The sequence below is a fragment of the Enoplosus armatus genome, chromosome 2 (genome assembly GCF_043641665.1).
Source record: "Enoplosus armatus isolate fEnoArm2 chromosome 2, fEnoArm2.hap1, whole genome shotgun sequence".
Taxonomy (NCBI): domain Eukaryota; kingdom Metazoa; phylum Chordata; class Actinopteri; order Centrarchiformes; family Enoplosidae; genus Enoplosus; species Enoplosus armatus.
In genome coordinates this window covers 28722221-28737150 of record NC_092181.1, presented here as the reverse complement: position 1 = coordinate 28737150, position 14930 = coordinate 28722221, and the positions used below count along the sequence as shown (strand labels likewise).

Here is a 14930-nt window from a genome sequence, read left to right as displayed (position 1 = left end):
CTCGATCATTTTATGGAGAAAATGAAAATGAGAAAGCTTTATAAAGTATCCGCTAACTGCTGCTAACTGTAGCTGCCGTTAGCTCAGTTCGCTCTGAGCACCAGGGGAGTGTTGGTGTTTACACCGCAAGCACAGGAGCTTTGGACCACTGGGAGGAGGAGGTTTTCAGTCCCGGGCTCCGAGAGTCAGATGGTTAGAGTCAGCTAACTAAGAGCATACAGTGCTGTGAAAAAGTATTTGCCCCCTTCCTGATTTCTTATATTTTTGCATATTTGTCACACTTAAATGTTTAAGATCATCAAACAAATTTTAATATTAGACAAAGATAACCTGTGTAAATACAAAATGCAGTTTTTAAATGATGACTATTAAGGGAAAAAGCTATCCAAACCTACCTGGCCCTATGTGAAAAAGTAATTGCCCCCCCTTGTTAAATCATGAATTTACTGTGATTAACCACATTTTTTGGAAAGCTGAGTTCAATTTCACTAGCCACACCCAGGCCTGATTACTGCCAGACCTGTTGAATCAAGAAGTCACTTAATTAGAACCTGTCTGACGAAATGAAGTAGGCTGAAAGACCTCAAAAAGCAAGACATCATGCCGAGGTCTGAAGAAATTCAAGAACAGATGAGAAACAAAGTCATTGACATCTATCAGTCTGGAAAGGGTTACAAAGCCATTCTAAGGCCTTGCGACTTCAGCAAACCACTGTGAGAGCCATTATCCACAAATGGAGAAAACTTGGAACAGTGGTGAACCTTCCCAGGGGTTAGAGTTAGGGCAAGAGCATGAAATGCTGTGTTAGTTTTACGCCAGATGTAACGGGACGCACACCTTCCAAAAAGTTCAACTTTTGTCTCATCAGTCCACAGAATATTTTCCCAAAAGTCTTGGGGATCATCAAGAGGTTTTTTTGCAAATGTGAGACGAGCCTTTGTGTTCTTTTTGGTCAGCAGTGGTTTTTGCCTTGGAACTCTCCCATGGATGCCATTTTTGCCCAGTCTCTTTCTTATTGTTGAATCATGGACCCTGACCTTAACTGAGGCAAGTGAGGCCTGCAGTTCTTTAGATGTTGTTCTTGGTTCTTTTGTGACCTCCTGGATGAGTCGTCGATGCACTTGTGGAGTAATTTTGGTAGGCCGGCCACCCCTGGGAAGGTTCACCACTGTTCCAAGTTTTCTCCATTTGTGGATAATGGCTCTCACCGTGGTTCGCTGGAGTCCCAAAGCCTTAGAATGGCTTTGTAACCCTTTCCAGACTGATAGATGTCAGTGACTTTGTTTCTCATCTGTTCTTGAATTTCTTTAGACCTCGGCATGCTGTTTTGCTTTTTGAGATCTTTCAGCCTGCTTCATTTTGTCAGACAGGCTCTATTTAAGTGATTTCTTGATTCAGCAGGTCTGGCAGTAATCAGGCCTGGGTGTGGCTAGTGAAATTGAACTCAGCTTTCCAAAAAATGTGGTTAATCACAGTTAATTCATGATTTAACAAGGGGGGGCAATTACTTTTTCACATAGGGCCAGGTAGGTTTGGATAGTTTTTTCCCCTTAATAAATGAAATCATCATTTAAAAACTGCATTTTGTATTTACTCGGGTTATCTTTGTCTTATATTAAAATTTGTTTGATGATCTGAAACATTTAAGTGTGACAAATATGCAAAAATATAAGAAATCAGGAAGGGGGCAAATACTTTTTCACAGCACTGTATAAAATTGTTTTAGTGGTTGTATGTTATTCTTGATTAATTTCTGACTACTCAGAGAATTCCAGTGTGCTGGCTCAAATTTGGGTATAAAAACGTGAATTCAGTTTGAAATTCCTCACTCCTGTTCAAAATGGTGAAGCGTAGGGAACTCACTGAGAAAGAAAGAGTCCGAATTAAAGCACTTCATGATGCTGGATGGTCTTTGAGACAAATAGGGCAAGACATAAAGTGTTCTCACAGTGTGGTCAAGTATGCCTTGGACTCGATTGCTGGTACTTACAAAATGCGTCAAGGAAGAGGCCGAAAACGAAAGCTAACTGAAGCAGATGTCAGGCATCTCAAGATTTTAAGTACTAGAGACAGAAGGAAGACCACTGCTGATCTTCAGGCAGAGATTAATGCTTCTAGATCAGAATCTGAGAAAGTCTCCACAATGACCATAAGCAGACGACTGACGGAACAAGGCCTAAAGGGAAGAATAGCTGCTAAGAAGCCATTATTGAGGCCTGCAAACATCCAAAAACGCCTAAAATTTGCCAGGGAGCACAAACAGTGGACTGCAGATGATTGGAAGAAGGTACTCTGGACGGACGAGTCCAAGTCTGAACTCTTCGGTCAGCATTGTCGTGTTTATGTCCGCAGAAAAGCTGGAGAGCGTTTTGATGCTAGATACATTGCACCCACAGTGAAACACGGTGGAGATTCCATTATGGTATGGGGTTCCATTTGTGGAAACGGCATGGGCAAATTAGTTAAAATCGACAGTATCATGAACAAGAAGGTCTACCACAATCATGGAATCCCTTCTGGATTGAACCTGATTGGTCGTGGGTTCATAGACCAAAAAGACAATGACCCCAAGCATACTGCAAAGCTGTGCAGAGACTACTTGACCAAGAAAAAGGAATCTGGAGTACTGGAACTGATGGACTGGCCAAGTCAAAGTCCAGAATTGAATCCTATTGAACAGATCTGGGATTTATTGAATTCAAAAATAGATCACACTTAAGTTTAAGGACTATTTAGTTGTTCCAGTTTATCACACACAGAGACACAGACACAGGTACAGACCTCAGCCAGGTCCTCAAAACAGCTTCCCACCAGAGGATGAGGACTGCCTTCATCTGTCATTTCCACCGTGTCCTCGATCAAACCCAACAGCTTCACCGTCACCTCGTGGATATCAACGATCCGACTGAAGATACTGTCTACATCCTGACACACAGACAGGCTGTCAATCAGACTGATCAGACAGATAGGGGGTTAAAAACACAGTGGTCAGACAGGTGGTCAAACAGGTGGTCAGACAGGTGGTCAGACAGGTGGTCAGACAGCTGATCAGGTGGTCAGACAGATGGTCAGGCAGGTGGTCAGACAGGTGGTCAGACAGGTAGTCAGACAGCTGATCAGGTGGTCAGACAGGTAGTCAGACAGCTGATCAGGTGGTCAGACAGGTCGTCAGACAGGTGATCAGATTGTCAGACAGGTGGTCAGACAGGTGGTCAGACAGGTGGTCAGATAGGTGGTCAGACAGGTGGTCAGACAGGTGGTCAGACAGGTGGTCAGACAGGTGGTACCATACGTACGTGCTGAGAGAACAGCATGGGGCTGGAGTTGAAGGGCTCTCTGAACACCTTGATGAGCAGGTTCAGCTGTCTCAGGTACTGTCGACCGTCCGACATGAAGCTCCTCACCAGCTCGTAGTAACTCTGCTCCTCATTGGCTGATGGCTCCTCGTCCATCAGAGGGAAGCCGCTGATGTCCTCCTCGTCCTGGTGGAACATGTCCATCAGCACCTGCAAACACAGACACAGAGAGGTGAGAGTGAGACAGTGAGACAGACAGGTGAGGCTGCTGCATTTTATCAGCTCAGTGTGAAAATTGACTTTTGTGTGAAAATGTAGGAAGTCAAGTTATAGATGCTAACAGCTCCTGTTTGCAGCGTACTCACAGATGTACAGACAACTATCACTGGATCACTGTGATACTGAAGGAAACTTAAAAACATGATGATTCTCAGGCAGGTTCTGCTGCGTCTTTCTTCTCTAATGTCTGAGTGGATTTCTTCAGGTTTATTCTGGACATCAGAGATAACGATATCCTCTGGAAGTGTAAGTCACAATGAATGATTCAACATGTGTTTCATGTCTGTGAGTTCATTAGTGTTGTTTTATTCCCAACGTCCCCCTGTGCCATCCTGTCTGAATGGCACGTTAGTATGTGTAAAAGGAAATAGTAAATGGACTTCACTTATAAAACGCTTTTCAACCTCAACGGTTCCCAAAGCACAGCTTGGTCTCATTCACACGTTCACACACACCGGTGACCGAGCTGTCATACAAGGTGTCAGTGTCTTGTCCAAGGACACTTCGACATGCTGACGGGGGAGCTGGGGATCGAACCGCTCTACCTCCCATGCTAAACAATGCACCACCATGCCGCCTGTGTGGGTTAGTGTGTTGCTGTGTGTGTACCTTGTCTGCACACATGGCCACAGTGATGTCCTGCTGAGAGATCTCGTAGTGTCGGATGTTCCGGACATAGTTTCCTGCCAGTTTCAGGATGTCAGCAGAGATGTACTCCAACACAGCAACCATGTAGACCGACACCTGGTGGTCGATCTTATAACCCAGCACCTCCTGACAACACAAGGCATCATGGGAAACACAGTTGAGTGTTTGATGATGATGATGATGATGATGATGATGTGTGCATGTGTACCTTAAGTAGTGGGTGGATCTTGTCAACAGGTAGAGCCAACGGGTTCCTCCTCTTCCTCTTCTCGATGGCGGCCTGAGCGTCAGCGATCGCCCACTTATCGATCGGGTGAGGAAAACTCTTCTGAACTCGCTCCTGAGAGGAAGAGGGGGAGGACTGGTGAGAACAGGAACCAGAGTAAACTACTTGTCTAAACTGCTGGACTGTTCTGGTCTAAACATCTGGACTGCAGAGCACCGAGCAGACACATCTGTCTGAAAGTGAGTGTTGATCACACTGCAGGACACACCTGTCCTCTGTTCTGATTGTACAGTCTCAAAACCAGCAACACCAGCAACAAAAGCCACATATTTCTGCAGATTATAGTATAGACCAGATACAGAACTTTTCCGATCTGTGTCCAGGTGTTCACTGCAACCAATCAGTTGCTATCTGGACTCTTACATTAAACAGTTACACCTCAGCTGTTGTCTTTATTAAAAGGACAGGTTCACCTCTGTCTGTCCTAAAACAGGTGTTCATATGGACATTATCCTCCATCACTTCCATTACAAACATGTTACAAAGAGATCTGAAGTTCACATGAATACAGTTACTGTTTAGTATAAAAGCAGAGCTTTACGTTTCTTACTAAAGGGTGCCTGTAAGCATCCATGAGAATGAATCGACAGGTGTCTTTATCTGACTGGCAGCTGTCTGTCCTCATACTTCAAACACTCTCTACTTTGATAACTGATAGTTAATAAGCTGTTTGAAACTGCACATTCGAATTCAAATCTGTGAAGGTGATCTGATTCTTTTGTTTGTTGATTTGGTTCACGCTGAACTTTTACTGCTTTGGTTTGGCGACCGGGGCTTTAACACCAGAACCAGACACAGCTAGCCTTGGAACCAGATCCATCTGCAAGCTCATGTTTTATTTGCTCTGGCAGATGTGTCCCCCCTCCCATTCAGACCATCTGGCCTGATTCAGGTTGGGCCACTCACAACCGTTTATCCAATATGGGCGGGTTTAAGCGTCATTGAGGCATCTTGGCATAAACAACCAAGATGGCTGCAGCTGATGTGGAACGTTCTGAATCAATCGCATCAGTATTAAACAAATTGGACAAATGGTTGGCTTCTAAATCAAGTCGTGCCAAACGTCTGTGTATTATGTTGAACTAGAAGCTATATTATTGGATGTCGGAACTAGCTACCTAGCCTAGCAGCCTACTGCTACGTCTACATTGTAGCGTCCAGACGTGTTTTGGTCTGGGCCCCTTGATAACGTCCCTTGGAAACTGAAAATGAGCTGAGAGGTTGGTGTGGTGATGCCAGGCTAAGATACAGCTGGATCCTGTGGGAAACACCTGCAGGTCAGGTGATCAGCTCTGATCAGCTCTGATTGGTTGTTAACTGCAGGTGTTTGTCTCAGTGTGATCAACTGACTCGACAAGTCACCAAACAGGAACACAGCACACACACACACACACGATCTGAGCCTGAGGAGCAGTGAGGGGTCAGAGGTCGGGGGGTGGGGTGGGGGGCAGAGGTCAGAGAGGGGTGGGGGTGCGGTTGTGGGAGGGGTCAGTGTGGTAAAACACCAGAAGTTTGTGGTATTTTACCAGAGAGCACCTCATTATCTCACTGCAGCCTCCATCAGCTGGAAACAAGAAGCAAACCAGACCAATCACACTTCAGCCTCACAGTGATGTCATCAGGTAGAGACATTTAAACTTCAGGTGACATCAGATACAAATAAAGGGCCTGTTTTATTTAAACATCAAACATTCCATGAAGAAAAGTTTAAAGCAATGGATTATTTATAGACTTTCAATGAAAAAGACACAACAATGGAGATAAAATCAGTTTACATATAAATATACATGTAAAATATTTTGTACAACCTCGAACTGTTATAATAATATGTAAAATTATTATCACTCAATATTTGTACATCTTTATAGGCGTATGTGTCATTCTCTTTTTGTGTTCCTGGCTGCTTTATACTTATGTTAAACTGACAAACTGAGAAGTGAGACTTCATTAAATGGGAGCATGTTTGTTTGTTCAACAGCTGCTTATAAACAAACACAGTTTCATCTTTACTGACTGAAAGGACATGAAGTACACAGCTGAACACTGATCCGGTTTACAGGCCAGCGATCCTCGGGGTTAATGACTTCAACTGGATTACAATATTTATGAAAGTGGCGATAGATGCCAAAATCTACCAGCCACTTTCTTGTTTTAACCGTCCAATGGTAACTGCATGTGAAAAATAATAAAACAAGATCTACAATATTCAAGCAATAGGCTACTTTACTTTTACCTTTACTTACATAAGGTAAATATTTAAACTCTTAAGGAAAATACTGATGTTCTCTCTCTCATACACACACACACACACACACTCAAACCCTGAACTGATCAAGCAAGTCATAAACAGTACGCTCATCTTCTTCAACTGGGCCTCCTCAGGCTGGTTGGTGCCTTCAAAAACTTCATCATAAGTTAAAGCAAAAAACCTGTCTATTGCCACTTTAATCATTTATTTATTGTTCCTGATAAGGAGAGAGCTCTCTTTTTGTGTGGCCGCTTCGAGTTGAAAATCTCTTTTCAGAAAGGAGCTGGAGAGACAGAGACAGAAAAGCCCATTTGTGGGAGCAGATCAGCCAGACTCTAAATGTAGCTGCTGAGTGTTGTGCCTGTATCACCCTACACGTTGTCGTACGCTTGTCGTTAGCTGTGTATTAGTAAACTGCTTAACACAGCATCAAGATATTGTTGTCATAGAAACAAAACCGACATGCTGCGTTTTCTCTCTCTCCGCACAAGCGCTTCATTCCAGCGACCTTCCAGAGATAAATACTATGTGGACACAAGCCACTCCTGTTCTGACGCATTCAGTGTGTGTTACTGTGTGTGTGTGTGTGTGTGTGTGTGTGTGTGTGTGTGTGAGTTACCTCCACATCCTGTACAGAGCGTGGTTGAGCCTGACACAGCATGCTGAGCAGCAGCAGGATCAGCTCCTCGATGTACTGCAGCGCCTCCTGCTGTGACACCAGGTTTGGATGCACCTGGTTCAGCACCTGCAACACACACCGAACAACATTTCACCTGCAGCTCTTTGTTTTGTTAAACCGGCCAATCATCACACACACCCAGGACACACTGCCTACCTCTACCTGTGGTGTCCACACAGACAACGATGCTGCTGCCAGCCCTATCTTTCTACATTGAGTTTGTCTTTGATAATGGTCATCAATAAAAGCCTTGTTAAGGAATGAAGGGAGCCTGAGCCACACTGCTCAGGCAGGCTGTGTGACCAGGGCATAAGAGTCAGTTTGTGTCCAATCTGAGTCAACCGTAGATGCTCATGCGTGAGCGTAAGCAGTTTATGGCTTATGCTTATGTGACGTGCAAGAAAATATCACTCCTTTAGTTTTAGGGATGTTGAACTAAATATTGTTCCTAAATCTGTGAGAACATGATTAATTGTGCATATGGTTGCCTAGAGACACAATCTGTCACTACAAGGCACATCACAAACTCATGTTTTATCGTGTTTGCCCTGATTTTATTTCGAAAGTTAGGGCAGGAAGTGGTGGTTTCTATGCCCGCGGTGTTGAAACGTTATTCAGGACATTGGTAAAATTGTATAAGCGACTCACATGTATGGTTGACTCTGATTGGGCGGTGACACGGTGGACCAGCATTCAATGGAGAAAACGCTGGAGGGTAACATGACTGATTTTCTTTATTATTAGCAGGGCAGTAAATTTAACATAAATGACACCTGTTCATTTAGTTCACTTTCCAGACCAAAACCATCATACACTAATTAATAATTAAATTATGTCTTTACTGCTCTGCAGCCCCCGGGACAATAAAGTCCCAAAGCCACAAATGAAGGCATTGTTAAATGAAAAGTGCCACATATGAGTATGCTAGAACTGGAAAAAACATGGAACCACACAAGGCTGCTACTCAAACTGCATGAGGTGTTTGATGGGAAGATTCCTTCTGGAGCAAGGTATGTCATGTCGGCATGCTAGCATAGTGGCTTGATAGCTAGCTACTTAATTATGCCGTTAGCTGAAATTAGGCAGCTAGTCAGGTAAATTTAAGCGAACCTTGCGTTAACTAGCTCATGCTGGCAGCTAAAACGTAGTACCTGTTAGCCACCAACAGTTTGCTTTCCCTGTCTGTTAAATATTGTGTGGTTATTATTGTTTTACAGTTTAGTTTAGTAAGTTAAGGCTATGATTGATGTAATTATTTGGTTGTTTATTTGTACTTTTTTTTTTTGCTGTGTGGGAACTAACTGGTTACACCCACACAAAGGCAAAGGTCAGCAGTTAGATGCTTCTATGATGCACAAGATCTTCAGAAGGGCTCCGCTGTATATGAGGCCATCAGTAGTCCTTGAGGTAAGTAGCAGAGGACAAATCAGAGAGAGCCTGAAGACTGTCCCACAAAGTGGGATTAACGTTAGCTGGTTACTCAGATAACTTTGAGTTTAAACCTGGGTTTCCACTCTCGCGCCTGTGGCTCTCTTTCCATCTGGTTGTATGTAACTAATGTTGTGAACCTATATTGGTCCTCCCTGGGTTATGTTCAGACTTCAGCTCTACTCCTACAACTACTCCACCTCCTCACCAATTTCTGGTCACGGAAAGAAAATCATCTTTATCGTTCCTGGAGAATCCTGTGGATTTAGGAGCCCAGATTGTCCAAAGGGCTCAAAGGGAAAGATATTCTGAGATTGTCTAAATCCTGCAGAGAGAATAGGATACACCTGCAAACTTGTTGAGTTGCATGTTGCGAACTTGCTTTTAGTTTTCATCGACAGCATCATTAAGTTTCCTCCTCCTCATCACAGGCCTCTTGTGGTGTGCTGGCAGCTTCAACGAATCTCCCTCACTTGTAACTGTATAAATAATCAGGGACTGAAACGAGTGATGTAACCAACATACTTCAAGTGAATGGCTAACTTTTAATTCATTTTTGTGTCTTTTGTATCAGTTGTGGGCCAAATAGTCCCATTTAAACACATTAAAAGCATACATTTTAAAGAGTACATTATCATTAATACTATAATACAAAAAGGCCTACTAGACAAAAATGGATTTATCTCCTTTCCACATTACTCTTAATTCTTAATTCCACTCTATAATTCCAGTGTATCTTGCATCTCCAGTGACATCTGATGTTTTGCGCATAACAACCGCTTTTTGAATAGCCGTCTGACATTGCTGTAAGGAACTATTCATTTATAAAAAGAGGGACAAAATGTTACGATCTCCAATTTTCTGGCCACATTAGTTGTTTAGCCTCTACTGTTCAGATACACACTATATGCTAATAAGGGACTGAAAAAAGAAAGACATCCTGTGCTCGTGTCAAAGGGAATTCCCAAGTTCATGCATAATGAGAGGCTTTCATGGGGGCTCATCTTTATGGACTACTCCTATTACGGGCTTTTAAATCACAATGTTACGATGGTAGAGAGCTCAGTGGTCGATAATTGTGAGCCATAGGTGATGGACGATGCTGAACCCTACCTTGACAAAATTATTACTCATAGGAAGAGGGGGCTGCTGAAAGGACAACACCGCACAGCAATGTAGGCCCAGGTTGCACTCTGAATCTAATCTCTTCCGGGCGCACTGAAAAATATTTGACGCGTACACACTCAACACTCGCTCAGGGGGCTCTGTGTCACCACATCTGACTCTAAATGGGACCATAATTTACTAAATGAACATCATGCTGTTTTGAAGAAGACTTGAAACTAGCGATTGAGACCATAAACTCATTAGGAAAACGTTTACTGGAGGTAATCAAGTGAGAAGTAGGGCAATTTTCTCATAGACTTCTATACAATCTGACTTCTCTTTGCAAGTACCATTATAAAGAATCCAGGTCTAAGGCACTTCCAAATTGGCTTCATTTTTCAGACCCTGAGGTTGGTGCTTGGTGGTGATTCTGGGAAAAAAGGACAGTTAAGAATGAATAATTGGCAGAATGAATAACAGCTAGCTAGCCGCTAGCTAATGCCCAGTGGATATAAACATTCACTCAGTGGGTTATATGGATCACACATAACAGCTGGTAGGGTTGAGCCGCTGGACAATGCCATAATCCATCGCCGGTGGCTCACAGTCATCGACCACTGAGCCCTCTACCATCCTAACCCTAACCCTTTTTCTATTATTTTGAAATTGCAAAAAATTGAAATAAAAACTAATCTTGCTTTAAAATTTGAAGAGATGTGTGATGCTTAACTTTGCACCGTTTAGAGGTCAGGTTAGCCTCTGTTCACTTAGATATTCATTGTAAAAGGTGTTTTGATTAGAGTTGCCCCCATTTTTGAACCCTACTGTACATGTAGACATACATCAGTACATGTGATGTCACACATCCAACTGAAAGTTCAACAGGAAGCAAAATGTCGTTCTTAAGATTTAATCATGTTTTTTGTTTTCAGAGATCTTTCTGTTTCACCACCATCCACTTTTCATTTCAATGTTTTCCAGCTGTGAGCACCTGTGAGCTGCAGTGCATTGTGGGAGTATAGTGTCATCTACAGCTCACTCAAAAGGCTCTCTGTCCTCATTTCCTGTCTCTTCCTGTCACCTGAAGGCCAAATGTCAAAACAATAACAAACTATATGTAGTGTGGGTTAACTGACAGTTCCCAGAATGCACTGCTCTCTGGTACCATCCAGAAGGCTGTAGTGAAGCTGACTCTCTGCTGCCACCAGGTGGAGCAGAGCAGGTGTTACAGAGCTTTTATTAACAATGTCAATGAACCTGAAACAGCTGATCTGTACACACACACACACACACACACACACACACACACACACACACACACACACACACACACACACACACACACACACACACACACCCCTGTACTGGTGTTTTCAGTCCTCCTGGCTAATTAAAGCTCTGCTCACAGTGTGATGATGTCATCAACTGGTGATAAATGAGGATAAATAATCAAAGAGAAACCGACCGTCACAAACATTAAGAGGTGTTGATGGTAAACAAGGTGAGCAGATGTTGGTGAAGACACCTCAGCTGCTGAAAGTCTCACTTAAAGCAGTTATAATCTACATTTTCTATAACACTAATGTCTGGTCTGACAGTGTGTTGGTGTCTCTGAACCATCAGCTCAGTCTTCATAGGGACTCTCAGCTCCTGGTTTATCGGTTCTGGTTGACTCTCAGTTCTCATAGAGACAAAGCTGTAAGAAGCCACTGACCACGAGCTGCTCAGCAGCAGACAGCAGACAGACACAGTCAGAGACGAGCTGCTGAACATGGTGCAGCATTCAGCCGCTAAAGAGACAGATGTTTCCCTCAGGAGTTGATAGAGACCAAAAACAGAGCTAACAGAGAGAGAATACTGGACTTCATTCATCAGGTGACACAAACACGACTCTACATGAAGGATCGTGTTGCTCTGTAACTGCTGGATGTGGAAGTAAGCAGCTGGTGGATCACAAGTTCAACATACAACAACATTGTACAATTTCCCCCCGGGGATCAATAAAGTATTTCTGATTCTGATTTCTGATTCTGATATTAACTTAACAAGTAAGGTGTTAATGTTGAGTTCACGACTTGTTTCTGCTGAAAACAATAAAAACATCAGTCAGTGCAGCTGTTCAAACCTGGTATTAACATCCATCCTGGGTGATCCGATCACAAGTGGACAGCCCTAACACCAGGTGTGAATGCACCCAAGATGCATTGAGGACGCATTGAGATCCGATCGCTCAGACCACATTCGGAGGTGGCCATATTCTTTTAGCAGTGTGTATGGGAATGTGTCCAAGGACCGCCTACTCGTCAGCGTAAGCAGGAGTATGAACTCACTCGCTCATTAAAGTGCGAAACAACAACAAGAAGACGCCACGACAACAGGCAGAACAGATTCTCGTGGATGGAGGTCAAACGAAACATGCTGTAGGATGTCCTCCTACTGCTCTGCCTCAACTCTCTGTGATTTACGGAGTAACAGTTGGCAGCAGTTAGTGTTTACGTTAATGTGTAATTTCCCCCCCGGAAATCAATAAAGTATTTCTGATTCTGATTCTTAACAACAAATAAAGCTATCTGTCGATCAGGAAACTCGTAAATCGCCGAGAGTTGAGGCAGAGCAGCCGGAGGACATCAGACAACATGTTTTGTCCTCCTCCACCAGAATCCATTAGCCTGTTGTTGTGGCGTCTTCATATTGTTTAGCACCGTTGGCACTTGAATGAGTACGTACTTCCGCAGAGCATGTCAGATGAGTTGGCAGTCCTTCGGTGTGGCGTATCCTGTGGCCACAGGGTTTCCCCAAGGATGGGGTTGTGGCAGCAAGGGGGAGCATGCATGCTAAAAAAAATTTCAACCCAAACAGGTTGTACTTTTTCACATTACACTCAGACATCAGGAACAACACATTTAACATTTCTGTGAGTGATCGCAAAAATAACAATCACAGAATAACATTGGTTAACAAGGCTTATAGTGAAGTCAGGGTGAAGCCACACACCAGCTGTGGGGACACGCGTCCGTCTCAGCCAGTAGACATGTTTACAAGAACTGGCCATATTTCAAGATTTGTGGTTCACTGTCTCACCTCCACTCTGCTGTGTGTGTGTGTCTGTGTGTGTGTGTGTGTGTGTGTGTAGCAGCTGAGGACAGAGAAGGTAGAGTCAAGAGGAAGAGACTTATCAGCATAGTTGTTTCATTTGGTCCTCTCTTCTCCTCAGCAGCATCCCACGGATCAGACGCATGTTAATGCAGGTGTAAACCGGGCCAGAGTGTAAACACCAAACTGCACCACCGTACAGGTAAACTGATGTTCTGAGATATTACGCCAACAGTCTCTACTGCCAACCAAGCTGTGACATCACTGTTTGACACTGTGATGTCATACACAAAATGTTGACAAATATATGAATGAATCTGACTTGAAGAGCAGCGTCACTATGTTCAACTCTCAGTCTGATCCGAGCTCCAAACTTCAGCTCCTCCTCAACAAACACCAGCAGCAGGCAGTAAAAACACTGTCCCTTTAACAGACAGACAGACAGCAGACTGACTGTTTGCTACAACATCGTCTGTCTGTCTGTCTGTCTGTCTGTCTGTCTGTGAGCTGCATGCAGGTGAATGTTGTTTGAACACACTGACCTGCATGTTTCTGTTTGACCAACAACAAACTGACTTCAACCAGCTGAAGCTGTACACTCACTTGTCCTTTACAGATACACTCAGCCGGTACAATAAACATCTACGCACACACACCACCATCAGCACCAGTTTGCAGTTCGTGTTTTGCTCTAAGACAGGAGGACACTGATTCATCTTTGGTCGACAAAATGTCAGAAATGAGTGAGAAAGGCAAAACATCTCTCTGTTCTAAACCTGCAGGGACATCTGCAAAAGTCTCATTTTGTCCAAAACTCCCAAAAAGAACTAGAGTTCTCGATTAATCAACTTTAGTCAATTAATCATTGCAGCTCCTCACATTTCTATTTACACAGTAACTAACGTTATGAGCAGATCTGTGACTGAAGGTCAGAGTTCAAGGAGGTCCATAAACTGTGTATCATGGTCCTGGATCAGGGTCTGATCCATTTTATATCTGTATTTATTATATGTATAATGGTTTGGGTTTTTTTTTTTAAATACTTCTGGTTTTTATTGACACAATGCTTGTCTGCTGTGTGTTTCTGCACCTTTCTGTCTTTGCTGGTGTGACATGTAAATTTCCCCGCTGTGGGAGAAATAAAGTCTAAGTCTAAATCTATACTGCACGTCCTAATTCAGACAAACAGATTATTTTGGAGACCAGGACTTCAGAGGATGAACACCTGACAGACAGGAGAGCTTCATCATGAGGAGCTCCAACACCAGCAAATCTGCAGTCTGTCAGTGAATCCACACCTTCATGGATCAGGTCAGACTGCAGACACGCATCTGGAGCTTCAGTGTAATGTTCAGGCCTGAGTGTGTGTGTGTGTGTTTACCTTTTCCAGTGAAGGCACCAGCAGGCCTCTCCATTTCGGTGCGTTCTCCTCGTTGAAGAAGTCGTACTGCAGCTGGGCCGCCTGCATGGCTGCTGCTGCCACGGGGCCTGAGCGCCGCAGCGGGACCGACACGCACGTTTCACCGGTTTACATGAACGCTGAGAGCCCAGCAGGGAGGGTGAAGCTGTGAGAACATCCAGCGGGGGCAGGCCGTTCCTCCAGAACAGCTGCTGTCACTGCGACCATCCTCGGCCGCTACACAGAGAGCTGGCTGCGGCCAGATGTCACACGGCTAACTGTTAGCTCCGCGGCTAGCAGCTAACTGCTGGGTGTTGTTCTCTTTACCGGGATGACAGCATGATGGCCGTTAACCGTTCCATACTAACAGTACCAGGACACCCTGTGACAGACAGCTAACGCTGCTGAGCTGGCTGGTGTTAGCCTATTAGCATGTAGCCTGTCTGGCTAATGTTGACAGCGGTTAG

At 43.9% G+C, this 14930-nt stretch overlaps 1 protein-coding gene across 2 annotated transcripts in view; it reads right to left on the bottom strand.

Moving 5' to 3' along the window:
* Nucleotides 1-14727, bottom strand: part of LOC139292327 (son of sevenless homolog 1-like) — a 52142-nt gene extending 37415 nt beyond the window's left edge. For both annotated transcript variants that reach the window (XM_070914643.1, XM_070914651.1), the window contains exons 1-6: nucleotides 14446-14727; nucleotides 7377-7502; nucleotides 4432-4563; nucleotides 4185-4349; nucleotides 3297-3506; nucleotides 2782-2925 (exon numbers count right to left, since the gene is read on the bottom strand). In XM_070914643.1, the coding sequence (XP_070770744.1) occupies nucleotides 2782-2925; nucleotides 3297-3506; nucleotides 4185-4349; nucleotides 4432-4563; nucleotides 7377-7502; nucleotides 14446-14532 (864 nt within the window). In that variant the 5' untranslated portion in view covers nucleotides 14533-14727. The remainder of the gene's footprint in view (nucleotides 1-2781; nucleotides 2926-3296; nucleotides 3507-4184; nucleotides 4350-4431; nucleotides 4564-7376; nucleotides 7503-14445) is intronic.
* Between the last annotated feature and the right edge of the window lie 203 nt (nucleotides 14728-14930).